Source organism: Toxorhynchites rutilus, chromosome 3, assembly GCF_029784135.1.
Source record: "Toxorhynchites rutilus septentrionalis strain SRP chromosome 3, ASM2978413v1, whole genome shotgun sequence".
In the NCBI taxonomy this organism is placed as follows: domain Eukaryota; kingdom Metazoa; phylum Arthropoda; class Insecta; order Diptera; family Culicidae; genus Toxorhynchites; species Toxorhynchites rutilus.
The window spans coordinates 233,525,025-233,546,498 of NC_073746.1; the positions used below are offsets into that span (position 1 = coordinate 233,525,025).

A 21,474-nucleotide genomic window follows, 5' to 3' on the forward strand; every position below is an offset into this window, starting at 1 on the left:
TGTTTGAACATGTTTTCCAACTAGAAAATGTTTCTTCCTATCGTTTCAAGATGTTTTCCTCGCGTTTTATATATGGACTGATGAATTATTAACAAAAAAGTGTTTGTCCGCGTTCACGTTCACGGGAACTCTAAACCTACCTTTAGGTGATTTATTCCAGTTACGACGTAATTAGTGATCCCCGATTTTTGAAATTAATCGTTCATCAGCTAATCGAATAATTTTCAGCAGTTTGTTATTCGATACGATTAATCGCCCCAAATAATCGATTAATCGATTAAGCGAAAGAGAGACTGAGAGAAATAATTAGTTAGACTAATATTTCTCATTTACTAGAAAGCCATCTTGAATCAAAAAGTGTTCAATCCGCCTGAAAATCAATTATTATCTCTTACGCTCCTCTAAACTCGTTGAAGGCATTGAGCTTCTTTTACGAGTTTAGGAGGAGCGTCAAAAATAATGATTGAATTTCAGAATAAAACTGCAGCGGCCGTACGTTTTTTATTCTTTGGGTTAGGATCGATTAATCGACGTAAATTATTCGTTCGCTTCGATTATTGGCTGCGCAGTATTCATTCGATGATTAATCGATTTCTGTAGGAAGTATTCGATTAATCGATTATCGGGGATCCCTAGACGTAATGCAATACGGACCGCATTTGTTCGCCTGAGAACGTTCGCGTTGCATACTTAGTGCAGGGTGCGTATTGACATAGGGACATAAATTACTACAGATGACCAGCTTGTGTATTAATCTCACGTGGGCAAGAATGAATCAACCATCTTCAGCTTATTCTACAAATCTGCGCAAAACCGTCGGCCTATTGCAGGGCCACCAAAACATTCTACTAAAGAGTAAATTCTAGAGTTTCAATTTATCCTAAAATATTATCCGAAGTGATAACAGGGTGTGGATTGCCTGGAAAAACCTTGAAAATCAGGGATTTCAAACAATGTTAGGGAAAATTAGGAAACATCAGAGAATTTCGTCACCAATCAGGGAAAAAATGCAACACAGATCGATCGGAATTTTAATCATTGCAGTAATTGGAAAGGTAATGATACAAAATATAAAAAAGCACGCTCCAAGCATTTGGAAAGGAAGGTTCCGAGTTTTTTTTTGGTTGAAATAGATCGACACTAATAGCGAATTCGTTTTTAAAACTGAGTCAGTGCCAAACTGACTCTGTAATAAAAAAACCTTTTCAGTTTCACGAATGCGGTCGTTTGTTGGTGTGCGTTATATAGTCTGATTTGTTTATATTTACGACGGCAAATGTACAGGGTCGACGTCTGGTGGTGATATTAGTGCTTGGGAGGTAAATTGTTCTCCATCAGATCAGAAGGGCCAAGTGCAATGTAAACATATAAAAGTTTGAATGAAACTTTTTACTTAATATTGTTTGATTACCTAACACATGTAGTTCTGACACTCACTTAACCATTTGTCGATGCATTTCCTGTTTGTTCCACAAATAATTACTATTATAATATAAAACCATCATTAGACACAGTTTTCTTTCAATATTCTGCGATATCGGAAAAAAACTTTTATTTAATCACATAAAATAAATATTCGATACGTTAAAGTAAATTTTCATTCATAATTTTGATTTTGAAATTTATTCCACCTGAATATCCATCATTATTTTCACCTCCCAATGAAAGCACACGTAGCTTAATGCCGTCTACTCTACTCTTCAAAATCAGAATCCGAATTGGATTACGATTCCAATAATACAAAAGCAAAAGCAGCAGGTTTTCCATTTTCATAGTCTTTATTTTTAGATTTTCCAAAACAATATTCTGAACTTGACAGTTCAGTATAGTTGTATTGGTGAACCCGAGTGCCAACCCGTGAAACATCTCAGTGCGAAACTAACAGCTTTCGGGGCGAACTAGTGCGACACTGAGTGCGAAACTGAGTGAATAAAAAAAACGTTTTGACAGCAGTTAGTGCGGCACTGGGGTTGAAACTGTACAAAAACGAATTCGCTATAAGTCAAGATGTGTTCTCAGCATAATGGCAAATAGGCTGTCAACTCCCTTCGATTTCTTCTTCGAGCATCCTTTCTCCTACGAAAGTTATCGATAGGTTCATGCTGAAAAATGATAATATCAAAGCTGCGCTTCTGTGCATTGACAAATATGTTCCACAACAGCCAAATTTCAACCAAACCCAACCAAGCCAAAACAAACCAATCCAAAGCCAACGTTCAACTAGGCCGTGATAAAAGGAGCTACATGATGGTGTTGGCGTGATCCCGTATTATTGTAAATGTAACCTGGAGTGCATCATAATAGACTACCTAATAATCGCAGTGGCTCAAGACTTCTACAGAAGAAGGAGCTCGATGATCGCATAATACAAGTTACATTATTGTTAGTTTCGACGAGTCTTCAAAGAAGACGGCGAAGCAGCAACATATTTATCTGAATCCCAGTTCTTGGGATGAAGAAAAGAATGTCATGAAAAGAATGAATGTTACCATGTATTCGGAAAGCACAGATGGTTGGCGAACGTTGAAGTTTCTTAGAAAGCTGTGAAGCTGCGTGTTTGTTGAGGGTGTTTAGAAAAATAAAATGAAACCAACATCTAAACTATACGTCGACGTATTCAAGTGCTTGAAGGATTCGCCACCCCTTGCGAAGCCGACGTTTTCTTTCAAATTTGTTGCCTGCAATTTCGTCTAGAATACAAAGGAATATTAAAAGCAATGGCTTTGAAGCACATGAAGTAATCGTCGTTGACTATCCTGTAACAAAAGCTTCATTCTCTCTTCACTTTTCCGTCCTAGGTTAAGATCAAAAATGGGTTTTAAAAACATTCGAGAAGCTTTTATCTAATTTGAAGGGATTTTTTTATCCAGCTCCAGGAGACCTGGCACTGAAATAACATTTCGGATGAGCTACTAGTAACAAATGCAATAAATTTATCACAGTGATCGAAAGATATAATCGACTGAGCAATTTTCGGAAGAAATCACTATCGAGGGATGAATTTTACGTAAATTTTTACCATAGCAAAAATTATTTGCTGTTCCGTATGGAAACGCCAAAGTTAAGCATGGCTTTTTGATTTTACATGTCTAGTAAGTTTCTCAAAAATCATGGGTTTAATTTCCGGCTTTTGAGTCGTCACCTTAGATAAACACGCGAGTCCTACGTCTACAAAGCTGTTGTGTCCTGAATACAGCCCCTATAATGTTTTTATTTCGCCTTTCGAATTCGAGTATGAGGTTCGAGGAATAAAATCCATCTCGTCGGTTCTCATATTATCGGGTGGAGATCGTTTGTGTGTTATTGCATCATACGCACACATTGTTGTTTTTATGCGTTGTTAACCCTTTCATTACGGCAGTGTGCTCCGCCGAAGTGCTACCCCTGTACGGAGCACTGCGCAGAAAAGTATACCCATCGCGCTGGTGTGATCGAAGAGCAATATGAATCTCATGTCGTCTAAAGACGACGCTCGTACACACAGCTCTTCGCGCGGAAGTCGTCTATAGACGACGCTCGTAACACGCTCGTTGATGTGATGTGTGCACGTATTCAGTGCAGTGCGTGGATTGACAATAAAGAAATAAACTGCGACATATAGCCATATACAGATCTCGCGAAAGCAAGAATGAGTTATGAATCTAACATTTTCAGTTGATATTACAAAACCACGCAAACCATTAACTCTGTCAGAGTCCCCGAAATTTCCTACTAAAAAGTGAGTTTTAGAATTTCGATCCATTCTAAAATAATATCCAAAGTGATAAAAAACTGAATCTAATAACATAACTTTGTAGTCTTATATCAACAATGATGTCGTGGCCTGAAAAAACCCATCCCCCCATTTCGAACTCATACTTATAAGATCGATTCTGTTATTTTCATCAGTATTAAGTCAATGTTACGTTTCCAAGGTTGTTGTCTTAAATGCATATAAAAAAGGTTCAGAAGATGGTACAGGTGTACTCAAGTATTATAAATAGGAAGAATTTTATTCGGTGAGAAATTACACCTTCTGAAAATCCTTCTCGATAAAAAAATATTGATAATAAGTTTTACATTGAGTTTATCCACGAGAAGTTTGACTACCAAACGAACCTAACATATAACATATTCCGAAGCCCATCGATTTGAAGCTTATTTCACAAACACAAATTCTTCCTGTTCCCCAACAATAATTTTAATCTCAATATTTTTCTAGTGCCCGAAATGGACTCCTTCTTACCGTTGGAACCTCTAGACAACGACTACAACTTCTCCTTGGATCACACGGAGGGCGTGTTCGATTTGTTTGATTTTAATTTTTAGTTCAAATTTATGTGGGCATATACATAATTGTATTTTTTTTAATCCTAAGTTTATTACTCTTAGTAATAATCAGCAGTGCACGCAACAACTATCAACCGCTGATAAAACATACGGTGCGTATATTATGTTTATTAGGCTCAGTGCAACTAAGTAAAAATATTTACACAAAACCCATACTTTGTGCTGAGCTGCAAATTCCAATATTTCCTAACATTATCTGTCAATCGGTGTTCCGTTTTTACGAGGTGTTGTTTTTGTGCATCGTATAGTTGGGGAACACTGATGAAAAACGAAATAAGAAGCCGTATGGGTAGCATCTCTGTGTTTAGGAATGTCATAGGTCGAATAGAAGTTGAGCGAAAAAGTGGTTACAATAAGATTGTTTTAACACTAATATTGATTGATGATTAAGTTATATTTTTGTATATATATAATTGTATGTAAATTATTTAAAAACTGAAAAGGAAACTACGAAGCAAACACAAATGAGCTACACTTGTCCGGACGGTAGAAGCGGCTGAATTTATCTCGGAAAGAATTTTCGGTGACCTGACCAAACTTCTTCCAATAAAAACTGACTAATCCCCGGCCATATGCAGAAAATGTGGACCATCCGTCGGTATTCATAGAGGAAAAGTGGAATACTCTACTGCGCATTCGTTCCAATATTCTAACAGTTTTGTGCCGGTAGAACAAATACCGATTTATTGTCGTTCGCATTAGAGCATTCCACTGAAGGTCACTTTAGGACAAACTGGTGAAATTACTTAGCGAAAAATTGTAAAAAAATAATACCTAGTAATACAAGTACTGTCATATTAAATGACGTAAAAAGCACACAAAACTGATAGGTATGGATTAGAGGATATGGAAAAATCAATTCTCTAGATTTTAAGCAGAATTCTTAATTTATACATATATTTTTTAATAGTGATGTCTGGAAAGAAAGGATCAACACATAAACAGGTCAGTTTTGAACAATATTCAAAAATGGTTAGGTGAAAACAGCAAATCGTAGCGAAGAAATGTGCAAAATTTGTAGTTTTTGGGTATGCGTATGTAAACTAATTTTATTAAAAATTTGGGCTTATTTATTGATTTTAAAATTTTTTCAACTAAGGAAAAAATTGATCGAAAGAAAAAATTATACGCTTGTTAGTTTTTCCCCGTTGCCAGTTAAACAATTTTGAAATGAGCGAGAGAAAATAAGATTATATAAAATAACGAACCATTTATATACATCATAATGAATTCCGTTCGGTTTGGTTACTCGTGCAGCAACATTAATTTTGTTTTGTATAAGTTGTATTGTATCTCCAGAAAATGCCATGCGTTGATGCAAATTAATTCCACTATTTACCGACGGAACAATCTTTGTTAAATTTAGTCTGTAACGTGAAACAACACCATAAGGACAGAGAAAAGAAGCTCATTCATTTCTTTTGATGACATTATTCATACATTCGCGCAGAACAATGATTCGCATTGCTTGTTTTTAGTTTCGTAAAATTTCTCGTTTAGTTTTGTTTCGAAAGTGATTTTTTTTTATTTTTACTTAAGCGCGAACACTTGAATAATTGAGGATTGTTGTAAATATAATCGGAAATGATGGATGTTACTCACAAGGCGAAAAGGATCACAATGGCCGGTTGATGTATGCAAAGAGATCTACTAAAAGTTAACGTACTTTTTCAAACATTCAGTTGCGCGATGACTTGCATTTCTTCTGTGTACAAATCGCGTTTTGAAATGGCGAATGACAAAATGAATGAAATCAAATAGATCACAATAAAATATAGCTACAATGTACTAGTAGAAAGAAATTTCCCTATGTCAGCGATAGATGATGACACTGAAGATTTTCTTTCAGTTGCGAACTGGGAACTGGGAACTGGTTGGGAATGGTTCAAGGGTAGTTATTCGATGATACCACTTTAACTCGAGACACACGTTCAACGAAGCCGTATGTTTAACCCTTTGCGGTCGCATTGAAGTTGTACATTATCACTGGCCTTTCAAGTGATGTATATCTTCGTGAGATCATGAGAGATAAACAAGGTTTTTTTTGTAAACTTCAAATAAATTTTACGAGCAACTATAAATGACCAACGATGTTATTTTTTTTTCTCTTTTTTGACAATAAATTATCACTTCTAGCCTTATGTGGTAACTAGTTCTGATATCCAGCAACATGCCTGATTTTTTTGAGCGCAAAAAACCTGTTCATTTTGGAGTTATATCCGTGTTAACAATTTGCGGACCGCTCACGAGATTTCTCGTATTTCGCGTCCCATCCGTTGCGGACCGCTCACGAGATTTCTCGTTTTCGCGTTCCTTCTTTACCGACTTGGGTGAAATCAGCGGGTAAAAGTTTTTGTTGCGTACAAGTTTCTGTTCAACTTCTTGCTGGATTTAATGAATAATGAATTATTTCAATTGTAATAAATTGATTGTTTATCATGTAACGATCTTTAAAATCATGCTCATTAGATAAAGAATTGAATCATTTTTCATGCCACATAATTTATATTTATCTTGATCGTGACAGCGAAAAGTTATAGACTGAAACGTGAGCATGGGTCAATATAGGAAAATCTACAGAATTTTGAAAATCAAAAAAAGTTGTTGGAATAGAGTTATCGAAGTTATTTTACCTATCTTCCAGCCACAATTTTATTAATCGAAAAAGGATATGAGAAAAGTTATAGGCCAAGTTGTATGGAAGAAAATAATATGTTAAAGAAAATTGAAAAAAAACGCTATTTGAAAGGACCCAACACACATTCTCGGGATAGTACTTATTCGATATAAAATATTTTCGGTCGGAAAAGGGTCTGAGAAAAGTTATAGTCCAAAACCTATACAACTTGTATGGGGGAAATGAATTAATATGAAGCAAATTGAAAAAAAGTTATTTGAAAGGACCCAAACACATTTTTGAGATAATACTCATTGGATAGAGCATACTTTTATCCATCTTCAGTCAAATTTCCGGACCGGAAAAGAGTCTGAGAAATGGTATGGGTTAAAATGTAAACAAGTTGTAGGATGGAAATTAATAAATTTATCGGAAATGGAAATAAAACTTTTTACACTCGAAAAAAAAAAATTAAGGAACAGAGTGCGAAGTCGAAACTTTTAGGCGATTTTTGAAATGCTTCGAAATCGTGAAATATCAACGCTTGAAGATGGGATATAAATCTCTTTAAAGCATAATTTACATGGATGTACACGGTATATTTGACAGAGAAATTTTGTATTTCGATGTATGTAGATGTAGTGGATCAAAATATCGGGAAGAAATGAGAAATCGATTTCTTTCTGTTTTTTCAAAGATAGCAAATCCATTTGAACTTATCAACTATCCATTCCATTCAGTATTGAGATATTATTGTATGAACGAAAAATTTCGAATTCGTATTTGGAACATGTAATATAGTGCCCTATTATAGAAATCGAATCGAGGATTCGATACAATCACTATCACTATCACACCGAGTAAAATCTGGAATTATAGAAATCGAGGAAAACAGCTCGATTCGTTACTCTGCTCAAATGTTAGTGGCGGTGCAGAAAAATATTTTGAAACGAGTTTGAAATGTTTCACAAAGCACTATAGAAAGGATAGAGACGAATGAGCTCTCAGAGTTTAAAGTCTCTCTAATTCAATACCTTCCTTCCTTCCTTCCTATAGAAAGGATGCCAAATCTTTTTTTGAGACATCTGCTATGAAAATTTCCAAAAGTGTTGATATGGTTATGTTTAGAAGAATACTGATATTCCTTCAACGAATGAAGCTTAATAGGCGCAATACATGCATGGATGTGATTTTAACACTCCTATACTCGCGCATTGGTCTGTTAGACCGAGAAATCAATAATTCGTTCATTTCTCAGAAAATATCAACACTACGACTTTGCGATTCTATCTAGCTTTGTTATTGATCGTTCGTCATCGTTTAGCGTATCGCATGTGTTGGTACAAAGAGAACGTGTGCCACTTTTTAACACTTTCGGTCTGACACACCGACGCGAGTATAGGAGTAACTTTTTTGGACAAGTGCCTTTTTTCATATTCCGGAATATTGTTGAATGAAATGTAAACATTAATGTTAGTGGCGTGGAATATTTATTGAATATAATGCATAAGGTCAGTATCGGTCTATTCTTATTTGTGTACAGTCCCTTTAGTCCCTTTTGTAACAGGATTGAACGGATTTTGCTATTCGTCGTTAGATTCATATGTTCAAAAGCAAAATATAAATGTTTGACTTTCTTATAGTTATTCGCTAAATATAATGGTCATACATATACACACTTGTGAAAGAATTTCACTTGTGGAATAATTGTAAACAGTAAACTATAAACTAATCGGCGGCTTATAATAATTTTCAACAGTTACAGTTTCGGGGATTTTGTTTTTATAATGAACAATATCGACAAGAAAACAAGAAAAAGAAAAGGAAGTTCCTAGAAATCCTTTTATATCATCTTTTACTGCCCCATCTAAAAAAAAGCATTAATTCTTAATTTACCAAGAATACAGCATATAAGAATATTAGAAATATGCAAACTTTATATTCCAAAATCTTTATCATCTGATAATTATCTAAAAGGTCGTTATACATTCTTCTCTTCGATAAAAGACCCGAAAAACACGCAACAACTGCATGAAATGTAAAAAATATGTTTGTTTCGAGCATGCAGTTATGCAATGTTCTGATTCTTACTCCAATGAAACCACAATCTATTAATGGTAATGGTATTGTATTATAGAGACTTTAAACTTTTTCAGTTCATTCGTCTCTAGCCTTGAGAAAGGCCCTTTGAAAACACTACTCTATTTTACTCCAGCGCTACCACCTCCGCCCTCTTGCCTTGAGAAAGGCACTCGATCCCTCGCCGTCCAGCCCGTCCAGCAACGATGTTGTCCAGTCGGTGTCCACACAAAGAATGTGAAGGAAGGAAGGAAGGTAATGGTAATGGTAATGGTAATGGTATTGTATTATAGAGACTTTAAACTTTTTCAGTTCATTCGTCTCTAGCCTTGAGAAAGGCCCTTTGAAAACACTACTCTATTTTACTCCAGCGCTACCACCTCCGCCCTCTTGCCTTGAGAAAGGCACTCGATCCCTCGCCGTCCAGCCCGTCCAGCAACGATGTTATCCAGTCGGTGTCCACACAAAGAATGTGAAGGAAGGAAGGAAGGTATTGAATTAGAGAGACTTTAAACTCTGAGAGTTCATTCGTCTCTTGCCCTTGAGGGCGGGAAATTTAACTGAAGGAAAACTAAGAAAACTATTGCAAAATTCGTTATTCTCGCTCGACTCAGTCCTAGTAACCGCTATGGATGTATGTCGTATCGCCGCACCCTACACGGCTCTGGGGCCAAAAACACAACCAAACAATTGGAGCAGGGAAAAAAGCCCATTTTAGTGTGCTTGAAGAGCTTGCTTCTAAAATGGGCGTAAAAACCTGCTCATCTTTTGCTGAAAATAAAAGAACAGAAAAGGAAAATACTTTTAATGTGTATTCATTTCGATATTATATTATTAAATTTTGTCGAATAAACCTGTATCCTTTAAGAATTTTATGGTCCGGTCCTCTTCGATGTCATCTCTTGCTAATGCAGTTCTGATGCTGTCTCCAACCTGAAATTTTGTTCTAGAGATGTTAAAAACTGGGCAATTGATTAACAAATGCTCTACTGTGAGCCTTACATTGCACCATGTGCAGCGCGGTTGATTTGCGATCAAGAAATTATGTGTTAAGAGAGTATGTCCGATACGCAAGCGTGTCAGGCATACTTGAATGGGGCGCTTAGTACTGTCCATCCAAGGATGGGTGGTATTCTTTATCTTTCTTAGAAAGAAGTCATTAGAGGTGTTCCAATTTATATCCCAACACGATCGTAGGTTGTTATCAACCCATCTGATGATGTCTTCGGACGGGGGGATATCAGTCCATAGTTCAGAATTTCTTCCCTCTTTGGCAAGACGATCAGCTAATTCATTTCCTTGAATTCCGCAATGTCCCGGGATCCAACAGAAAATGATGTCCTTTCCCTTGATTCCAGCTTCAATGCTTTGGGTCCAGGGGTGCTTATTTTCGCCACTCTGGAGTGCAAGCAGGGAGCTGTAGGAATCGGAGAAAATCACCGTTTTCGTGTTATCATCACATAGTGATATCGCAACGAGGAGGGCAGCTGTTTCTGCTGAGAAAATTGAACAAATGGATGGTAATTGGAATTTTATCTGAGCATTGTCGGAAAATATGCCAAATCCTACTTTATCACCATCAACAGATCCATCTGTGAAGATTTTGCGATGGAAGGGGAACTGTTTATGTATGTGATTGTTGAAGATAGCTGTGACTATACTGTTGGCTTCACCAGCTCTAACAGAGTTTTTAATAGTCCAGTCAAATTTTGGTCCTTGGTCGTACCATGGTCGAGGGCCTTCTCTAGTTAGAGGAGCGGCTCCCGGGAGAGTGATATTGCAAATGTCTTGAAGCCATTTGCTAGCTCTCGTGGTGGTTGATGTGAGATTTGGATATTTCTGTGAGATTCGGATGGCTCGATTGGCCAAGGCTCTGGTGATGAACATTTCGAAGGGAACTTGGCCAGCCTCCACAAGCAAAGCTTTTATTGGGCTGGACTTACAGGCTCCTGAGGCATATCTGATTACGCTATGGTAGCAAGGTTTTAAATGATCAATTGATTTCCAGGATGCACTGCTGAAGAGTTCAATCCCGTATAGCATTTTTGTGAAGACGATACTTCTACCGATTTTATAAATGGTTTTACGCGCGCTTAAGCGGCTGCGACCACTTATTACCATCGTTAACCGGATACGGCTTTTGATATCTGCTTTTGTCTTTTTGATGTGGTCTGTGAATGAAAGATTTTTATCTATTGTAACACCTAGAATTCGAGCTGATTTAACTCGTTTCACAAGTGCACCATTAATTTTGCATGGTTTGAATTTTTTCTTGTGACCTTTTAGACTGCAGCAATGAAGTATATTGGATTTTTGTGCTGAAATTTTGAAACCAATTGAATCTGCCCAGCTGCTGATAGCAGAGATTCCTATCTGGAGTCTTCTGCGTGCAAGTTCAGTGAATGATGCTCGGGCCATAAGCAGTATATCGTCAGCATATGCCAGTATTTCAATGTTTGGTGGAATAACATCGAAAACTGATTGCATTGCTATTAAGAAGAGAGTTGCCGAAAGAACAGAGCCCTGTGGTACTCCGTTTTCTTGAACTCGGCTTTCAGATATTGACCCTCCGAAGAAAACTTGAAAACTTCGGTTGAGGAGGAAACTTTGAATGATTTCGAAGAGGTAACCTTCGAATCCCCATTGGTGGAGTTGATCTATGATATTATGCTTCCAGGTGGTATCGAATGCTTTGGAAAGATCAAGCAAAGCAAGTTCATTGTGTTGTCTCTTCTGTGTGGAGTCATGAAGAAATTGGTTGAGATGGCAGAAATATGTACTTGTGCCTTTTCCTCGACGGTAAGCATGTTGTCTGGGGTCTAGTAGTTGTTGTTCTTCGAGGGTTGTTATCAGTCTTCGGTTAATCATCCTTTCAAAAAGTTTCCCTAAGCAGCTGAGGAGCGTGATAGGGCGATAGCTATTCACATCACGTTTGTCCTCCTTTGCTTTGGGGATCGGGATTACCATGCCAGCTTTCCATGAATCTGGAAAGTATCTGTTTGTCCAGCACTCGTTGAATATCTGCAAAAGCAGGGTTTTCGCATGGTGGGGCAGGTGTCTTATCATCGGGTATTCGATATTATCCGGGCCGGCTGACTTACCTTTGGACCTTTTAAGGGCCCAGAGCAGCTCGTCCATGGAGAAAGGTTTGTTGTATTTGTGCTGTTGACCTGTAGCAGAGGGAAACACTTCTAGTTCTGCTTTGGCTTTGATATTTTTAAAGGCATTGGTGTAATTCGAAGTGGATGAAGATTTGGCGAAATGATCTGCCAGATGTTCGGCTATGGTACCAGGGTCTTCAGTAGTAATACCGTTGATCTCAATGGAATAGCAGTTAGAAGCTTTCTTGCCACTGAGAGCGTTGACCTTGTTCCATAGTTCTTTTGAAGATGTTGAAGGATTAAATTCATCAAGAAATTCAGTCCAGCTTTGGGTTTTTGCTTCGGCTATTGCTTTTCTGGCATTAGCTCTAGCTTCCTGAAAATTGGATAAAGCAATCCTTTTGCTGTTGTTTCCATCTGGAAGACGTCTGAGAAGACGAAGCAGTTTTCTTCTTTTTTTGATGGCAAGTGCTACTTCGTTATTCCACCAGGGGACAGCCTTACGACCGGGGTTCCCACTTGTTCTGTAGATATTTACTTCTGCAGCGGAGAGAATGGCTTGAGTAAAGTCATCAACAGAGTAGCTTATGTGTGCTTGAAGTAAGCTGTCAATTGTAGATTCGAAGCCTTCCCAGTTGGCTGATTGGTATTTCCATTTTCTGCGAAGAGTAATATTGGGATTCCTTGTTAATGTTCTGATGTGAATTGGGAAGTGATCACTTCCTCTGAGGTCATTGTCAACAAACCAATTTAGTCTGGGTGCCAGTTCCCAAGATGCGATCGTGAGATCGAGGGCAGACGTTGATCCATAACGTGGATCGAGTCTGGTATGTTGATGATCGTTGATGATAATGAGGTTCAGTTTTTGGATGATTCTAAGAATCGTATGACCTCTTGCGTCACATTTTTTTCCTCCCCAGGAAGTATGATGTGCGTTGAAGTCACCCATGATAATAAATGGGTGTGGTAATTGTTTGAAAGCATTTACCAAATTAACTTCAAAATCATTGATATTGTGCTGAGGGGATATGTATATTGAAGCAAGGGTTACCTGGAAAGGTCCCTTGAGTTGGACTGCACATATTTGTAGTGGTGATGTTATGGGGATCACAGTATGAGAAAGGTGACTTAGGACAGCGAGGCATGTTCCTCCTTGTTGTGAAGATAGTCCGTCACAAAAATACCATTTGAATTTGCCTCCTAGGGCACTATTCATGTTTGTACCAGTCGGTACTTTAGTTTCTTGGAAAGCTAGGGTTAGTGGGAGATGTTTCTCTTCCGCTAACATTAATTTTATTTCGTTCATTGAACTGTAAAGCCCACGCAAGTTCCATTGAATGGAAAGTTTGCGATTAGGGATAGGGTCTCGAGACGATGGTGTATGATTAGGTGGGGGATTGAATGTTAAGATTGGAAGGAGGGAAGTGGGCTGAGGTGTGGAGGATAAATTGGAGATTGGTGGAGTAGAAATCAGTTGAAATTAGTTGTGGTTGGGTTTTTCACCCTTGGATTGTTTGAGTTTTAGTCTCGGATCATTTTTGGAAACATTAACAATTGGTTTGTTGGTAGTAGGATTGGGTTTGTGTTGGGTAGTAGGTGGATTGGATCCAATTGGTTGGGTTGAAGTGCTGGGTTGTGATAGGTAGTTCTGGTGGGATTGGGTCTTCTGTAGGGTTGGGGTCGATTTCTTATTTTTAGGTTTCTTCCTAGAAGATTCCTTCTCAATTGGTTGTTCATCTTCCGATGATTTGAATTCATCTGAAGTTGTTGTTTTCGAGATGATTTTGCTTTTATTTGAGTAAGTTGATTCGATTTCCATTGGAGATTCAGAATCTTCCTCAGAGTCAATTGGAATGATGCTGGATCCCTGTTCAGATTTTTTATTGGCCTGAATAGAAACAGTCTTATTCGATTTAATAGGAGCTGACTTTGTTTGTGTACAGTTGCACTTGCATTGTTGGCATCCTGTGTTTTGGATATTGTCGAGCCGCTCTTTCAATTTACTAGCGAAGGAAGAACCATTATTGTTTTCACAAATGGATTTAGCTTCCTTGTAGGAGATTCCTTTATCAATCCTAACTCGTGTTATTTTGTCCTCGGCGATCCAAGCTGGGCACTTCCTGCTAGTGGAGGAGTGATTTTCCTTGCAGTTCACGCATGAGGCAGGTGCATTGCATTGAAACTTCTTTGCCTTTTCTTTATCGGTTTGGTTTAGTTCTGGGTGTGCTACACCACAGTTACGGCATAACTGTATTTTCTTCATACACTTCTTGAAAGTGTGTCCATAATTATAGCATCCGAAGCATTGCATCGGGCTTGGATAGTAGTTTCTGGTTGGTGCGCGAATGAAACCGAAATTAATCGCTTCGGGAATGACTGTTCCGTTGATGGTTAGGATTAGGGTAGAAGATGCTACCTTTTCCTTTTTAATTGTATCGTATCTAAATATTCTTTTGACACCGATAACTTTTTGCTCAGAGAGTTCAGTAAGAAGTTGATCCTCTGGCATGAAAACAACATCCCAGCAAGATACAACACACTTGCGTTGATTAAGAGTGGGATGAAAAATTATTTCAATTGGGGTCGAGTCAGATAGCGACTTCATACCCAATAAAGGTTCAATCTGTTTGACGTTGCGTATTTGTAGAACATATTGAAGGCGACCTTTATCATCGCGTTGAGGTTTTGCATCTTTAAATTTGTCTCCGATCACACCTTGGATCGATTTCGATACAACGAAGGGGTTGGGTGGAAGAATATTACCATCAGTTGCTCTTAACAATAAAATTTGCAAATTTCCGCCAAAGGGATCAGCCCATTTGGGGGAAGTGTGGGTGGTGGGAACACCATTGTATATATTTGTTGGCCTTCCGGCGCCGGAGCTGCTGGAAGCCATGTTCAAGGCTGGCTATACCTAGGTACAGCCAGGTAAAAAGTTTTTTAATTTTCTTATTCTATGTACGTTGTGCGTCGGGGGACAATAACAGCGGGGACGAAAACGGCGGAGGACGGTAACGGCGGGGGACAATGCCAACGCAGTTACAAGGACGAACACCGCAATCACTTGGCTGAAAAACACTTGGGGCAGAAAAGCACTGTTTTAAAAACACTTGGAAAGGTCACTTTTAAATATCTGTTATAAAAAATTAATTTGGGATATGTAGTAGAAATTTCCTAACCTATACCCTTTGGGCGTCCTATCTTTCACTAACTCTTGGTAAAATGAAAAGTTTGGTCACTCACCGATCGTGTTGAAGGACCTCCTCGAAGATCACCACCTAATGGTAGTGGGGTAGCGGGGAAGGGACCGGACACCGCCGACGGCAGGGCAACAGCCGCAGCGGCTCGAAACGACGAAGCGAAAATAACCTCCTTTCACACCTTATACCTCCTGAGCTGCTGATGACTGATGAGAAGAAGATTGCGCCAAAATCGCGCGTCACTGGCAGGGAAAACGCCGCTGATGAAACGGGCGCAAACAGCGGGACACGCAAGGGGCAGTGAAAACTGCCGGTCAAAGTGGCCAATCCGACCGAACCAACTTCCTGAATGGCCGTTGGGGGCTTCTCGGCTGCTTCCTCCTTTCCTGATGTCCGGACAACTGTTGCTGAAAAAGAACGCTATATTAAGGACCGAACACAGCTTTGAAAAAAGCTTTGCATCCGGTTGTAGGAGAAAACTTTTATTTCTATGCTTCTCTTTTAGAATGGCGCTAAAAACGTAACCGTTGCGGTCGAGTGTCAGTAGCACCATGAGAATGTGAAATCTATTAATACGCTTTTATGTTATTTTATAGCTCCTTATACTTCCATGAATTATGTTCAGTTGCTTACTTTTTATTAACAAGAGTGAAAAATTCGAATTTCGTTATTTGTGTTGGAGTGTCAAAAATTACTCTGTCTTGAGGAGGCTGATTTAGATGACTATTAAAACTTAATAAAGACGACAAAAAACATATTTTTTTGAGTTTTTCATTCAATCATACCCTCTTCTTCAAATAAATGCCAACGAAGCCTGAAAAATACACAATAGCAACATTACAGAGAAGTTCAATTTTCGGTCTGTGACACCGTGCGCGAGTATACGTGTTATGATTTTGCACGCGAGTACAGGAGGGTTAAGCAATTTAAAACTGCTTTAGGGTCGACTAATCTGATAGAGAATAGCTGACCTCATACAAACTAACATCGTATCCAAATGTCGACACCATTCCGCCGTCAACGCGAATAAGTAGAAGCATACACAAAATTGGCAACAGTGTAGAATTGGTTTGTTTACAAAAATCAACCAATCAGCGGCGGGGGTTCCCCCTGTATTGGCAGGTCTCGTCCCAGACACCATGTGATCAGATGGATACACTAATGAAATTAGTTGTAAACATTTAAATATTTGATGTAATTCTCACTCTCACTCTGTTGCCAATGTTGCAATTTTGTGTGTGTTACTACTTATTCGCGTAGATTAGATGGCATTGAGCTTCGTATTACAAGTTGGGGGAGTTTGCATGACTATATGTGTTTGTAGCAGAAATGAACACATTTTTAAAATAAAAATTATTTTCCCAAATCAAAGTAGTACTCTATGTAAATGAAAATTACTTTTGTCTGCAAGCGATGAAAAAATATATCATACAAAAATTGTGTATAAAAATAATTTTACATTACAGTTGTGAGTTTTGGTGAGAATATCTTAAAATTTGTAGAAAATAGTTTAAATTATGGTCAGAACAACGTACTTCAAGTAATTAAATAATGCAAAGAAAAAAATTTCATACAAATTTTAACAATTTAAAATTGCCTTCGGACCGACTAATCTGATAGAGAATAGTTTGTTGCCTCATACAAACTGATGTCGTATCCAGATGTCGACACCATACCGCCGTCCTCGCGAATCGCGCCTGGCAGTACAAACTGCACTGCACTAAATGCTGAATCATCTGAAGATGGACAGTCCTCCCTCCCTGGGAAAGGTATCTTCAAGGAAGAAACCTAAAAATCAATCTCAATCCAACCGAACACACTTCATCCCAATCGATTGCTTTTCATGAACCCACCACCCCTAACAAACCTACTCCTGTTATCGAAAGAAAACAAAAAAAATATATATATATTCGAATGAATCGATTATTGTAAAATGCCCCAACGATGATTGATCCATAATCGAGTAAACGAAAAATTTAGACATCTCTAGCCGTGGATATGACGGTTTGCACCTGGTCGAAGAAAATGCGAAAGTAAACAACAATATTTGATTGTAGTTTTACACAATATTCTATGATAAGTGGAAAACAATAAAATAAACTCTTTTGCTTTAAAACAATATTGATAGTCCTGAAAAGGACTGAATTTGATTTCTCGTGTTGTGCTGTTGTTTTAGTCGGACCACTACTACTGGCTACGTTGTTCACTTTTTGGCAGCGGTAGCTTTTTTCGGAGCTGCTGCTGCTTTCTTTGGCTTTGGCGTTTTCGGTTTCTGTGCGGCGGTTTTCGAGGGTTTCGTTGGCTTTTGCTTCGGGGCGGTAGCAGCAGCTTTCTTCACACTGCCGGTCTTCTTGGCAGCCTTGGCACTCGCTGCCTTGGTTTTCTTCTCGCTGGCCACCACCTTCTTCACAGCAGCAGCAGCAGCAGCAGCAGCAGCTTTCGGTTTTTTGGCTGCGGTTGCTGTATTTTTCTCCCCGGTAGCAGCGGCAGCTTTCTTCTTGCCAGCAGCAGCGGTAGCCTTTTTCGGCTTCTTCTCGGCGGCTGCCTTCTTGGATTTCTTATCCCCGGAAGCGGTACCCTTTTTCGCTGCTGCTGGTGCTTTCTTAGCCGACGAGCCACTCTTCTTCTCCCCGGTGAACTCCTTTTTGGCCTTTGGGGGGATCTTGAACGAGCCCGACGCACCAGTGCCCTTCGTTTGCACAAACAGGCCCTTGACGACACCGTTCTTCAGCGCTTTCTTGATGAACGGAGTTAGCTTCGCCACATCCGCCTTGTAGTTGCCGGCCAGGTATTTCTTGATGGCCTGCAGCGATGAACCGTTGCGCTCCTTCAGCGTCCTGATGGCGGCCACTATCATCTCGTTAACCGGTGGATGGTTGGCGGGCTTTTTCGGCTTCTTCGCTGCTGCTGCTGCCGCCGCTGATTTGCCGCCTGCCTTTTTCGGCGATTTCTCACTGCCCACGGCTGGTGCCGCCAACGGGCTCTCGCCGACTGCCTCGGTAGCTGCGTTATTGTCCGACATCTCTCTGCTTCCTCTGCTGCTTTTTCAGCGCTTTTCCCTGTTTTGTTTTGTTTCGTTCCGTACCGTTACGGTCTGTGTCTTCTCCTAATACTGCGTGCGTGCGTGCGAGCGAGCTGTATTAAAGAGCGGAGTTTGTAATTTCCAAAAATTGCTACCCCGCTGAAGGTCCACTTTCGGCGGCTGTGTTAGGGATGCGGTCGGGTGACGTGCTCGTTTTGTGCTCGCACTATGCTAGGTACTGTTTCGGAGCGCCAACTTTTCTAGAGGCCATTTCGTCCCCTCTGGTGGCCTCTAGTGGCCAAAGCCACATACTCTATCTATCTGTGATAGTCCCCGGTCACAATGGGACGCATCCGATGTCCAGCGCAGACCAATAAAGGGACGAAATTCGATCCCGAACAGCACTGTGCCGTCTCACACCGGGTGCAATCCGACGGAAGTGTTCCGTTTCCGGCCAATCGCCCGATCGGACCGTTTCGAATTACCACAGCTCGGCGGGTGGGAAAGTTTCCCTACAGAATGGTGCATTGGTTGTTCGGATCCGGGTAAGCGGTCAGCCCCTAGTGACCGGCCAAGAAGTACCATCCGCGCCAGCAGCCGTTCTCAATAGCATGACAGCTGCTAGTCCATCCGCCGCCGCCGCGGACAGATGCCCACGATGGTCCTACCGGAATTAAATATTAAATATTATTTTGTGACCTGCTAGGAGTAGGGTCAGTGCCGGAATAAAATTACCACGATTCGAATTTAATTTGGAGAATATAATTTTCCTATAAATTCATCAAATTCATATTACAGTGATTTCAGTAAATATAGTAAATAAATTGCTTACGACTAAATCCCTTCACTATTCTTCCAGTCCTTCAGTCTTTCAGCTGTGTTCATCTAGCGTAACCTAGTCCCTAATCCGTATTACCAAGATTAAGCTCTGGACATTGTAGCTATATATTAAGAATAAGGCTCACCACTAGTGTCAAGACATTATAAGCAGCATTCAAGCACTGTATATATATATAAAAAAAAAAAAAAAGGTTCACGTGGAACTACCTTAGCTTAGCAATCATTCGTTTGTATTGATTAAATTCTTGATTGAATGAAACAGTTTCCAAATTCAATTGAGTTCAATATATTTGCTCTGTGAGTGAAAAAAATGAACAAATGCCGTGTAAAGTCAATTCATTTATTGTGATTGATTGTTCTTCGTTACAAGTAAATTTAATGACGGACCTTTTACGTTTGGTATGATGACTAGAACAAAATATATGTACGGAAGAATTATCAAACGTTTGATGAACCAGCCTAAGGCTGAAAATCTTTCCAATAAAGACAAAAAAAAAAATTATCAAACGATTATTTTATTTTACATTTCCCTCTGAAGTTTACATCCCAAAAGTGTACATACTTCTCGAATCTCGAATTTGCTTGAAACTGGGAAGTTCATTCGCTTCTAGTGGCTGCACGATTTTCCCAGGTTCCTAAGTTTAGAAGATCATGTTAGGACAGACATATTCCACTCTGCACAAAGGCAAGCGAGGACAAAAGTACTCGCAGTTTGCATTTATTTGCAGAGCCGATTTCCCCAGAAACCTCGGTTTTGAAGTCTGTGTTAGGGAAACACATTTCAATCGGAACAAAAATACCCCCGATTTGTATGAATTCGCAATGCCGATTTCCCCACGCTTCATGGATTTGAAGTCTGTGTTAGGGAAACACATTCCAGTCGGAAGGGAAGGTATTGAATTAGAGAGACTTTAAACTCTGAGAGTTCATTCGTCTCTAATCCAGTCGGAACAAAAATACCCCCGACTTGCATGAATTTGAAATACCGATTTCTCCAGGCACCTTGGTTCAGAAATCTCTATTAGGGAACACATTTCGGTGGGAACAAAAGCTCCCCCTACTTTCGTGTGTTCTTTTTCTTCTTTTTGGCTTTAAGAGGGTTTAAACTTTTCAGTTCACTCGCCTCTAGGCTCTTTCGTGTGCTTGCAATGCCGATTTCGCTGCTTGGTTTTAAAGTCTGTGTTAGGGAACATTTTTCGATGAGAACAAAAGTCCCCCTACTTTCATGTATTTGCAATGCCGATTTCCCCAAGGCTGCTTGGTTTTGATGGTTGTGTTAGGGAAACCGTAAATCGGGCCAATCAAAACGATGCAGTTAGGGCGTTTAGATAACGCCTAATATTTTACAGTTATTCAATTGTTTATCTAATGAAAAACAACATTTTGTTAGTTGTGATAGATGCGTAGAAATATTCCCTATCAAGTGATGCAAACATCTCTCCTATCCAGTACGAAATGTTCGAGCTATAAGCATTCGAAATCTTTCATTTTTTCCTGCATGTTCTGTGTTTAGGTTTTCATTTTACCCTCCATATATTCCGGTTAGACGTAGTCCCACGTCAAAAAAATCATTTCTCTACGTTGACTTCACGGTGACGAGACGTTGCATGTGTAGCGCACTTTATTCGGCTGTCATAGCTGCTTCCGCTTCGCTGTCAATCATGTTTATCGCTGACGCTAGGTGCAATGACTTTGACGGTATGTAACAGTATCTTACTTCTAAATAAACTTCGACTGTACAAGGTTCCGGAAAATCGAATGTTCGGAATTGAAGCACTTCTCTCCGAACTTCTGAATAAATTGGTGGAATTTCACTACTAGGGTATCGAGGCAGGCTCTCCCGTGAACCTCCGACCTTGTGAACTGTGTTACGAAAGAAATTTCTTCCGGATGCGTTGGAGTCTCTGGATGGTTGAGGGAATGGGATTGTGTTTTGGATTCGATGGAGTGTGGAGCCGATGATGCGTCGTAGGCCCTGCTGCTGCTTCAAGTACGTGTCAATTGGGTATTCTCAATCACCGGGGAGATGATTTGTTGGTAGAACAATGAAAGCATGAGCACGAGTGAGTTTTGATGTTAAGAGGCTTTAAATTTTTCATTCAGTTCATTCGCCTCTAGCCTTGAGAAAAGATACTTGGAGAACTCGCGGCCGTTAGTCGACTGGTTGCAAACTGGATTGACGACCACTGAATCGTGAATGGGCATGCATGAATGGATGCATCGGTATTTGAAGGACTCGGCGGCAGGGGTTGGGAAGAAGTTTTGGGGGGTTGTAAACAACAACAG

General features: G+C 39.5%; 2 protein-coding genes across 6 annotated transcripts in view; one reads left to right on the top strand and one right to left on the bottom strand.

Annotated features, from left to right (window-relative positions):
- LOC129779918 (transcription factor E2F4) overlaps positions 1-6,106 on the top strand; it is a 61,507-nt gene extending 55,401 nt beyond the window's left edge. For all 5 annotated transcript variants that reach the window (XM_055787687.1, XM_055787688.1, XM_055787689.1 and 2 more), the window contains exon 7: positions 4,202-6,106. In XM_055787687.1, coding sequence (XP_055643662.1) covers positions 4,202-4,308 — 107 coding nt within the window. In that variant the 3' untranslated portion in view covers positions 4,309-6,106. The remainder of the gene's footprint in view (positions 1-4,201) is intronic.
- Positions 6,107-17,445: 11,339 nt separating this feature from the next.
- On the bottom strand, positions 17,446-18,493 carry LOC129779488 (histone H1B-like). Its single transcript, XM_055786974.1, has one exon. The coding sequence runs from the start codon at positions 18,346-18,348 to the stop codon at positions 17,530-17,532; it is 819 nt and encodes a 272-aa protein (XP_055642949.1). The 5' UTR covers positions 18,349-18,493; the 3' UTR covers positions 17,446-17,529.
- Between the last annotated feature and the right edge of the window lie 2,981 nt (positions 18,494-21,474).

Excerpts from the sequence above, each read along its gene's own strand:
- LOC129779488 (XM_055786974.1), bottom strand. The coding sequence starts at position 18,348 with ATGTCGGACAATAACGCAGCTACCGAGGCAGTCGGCGAGAGCCCGTTG.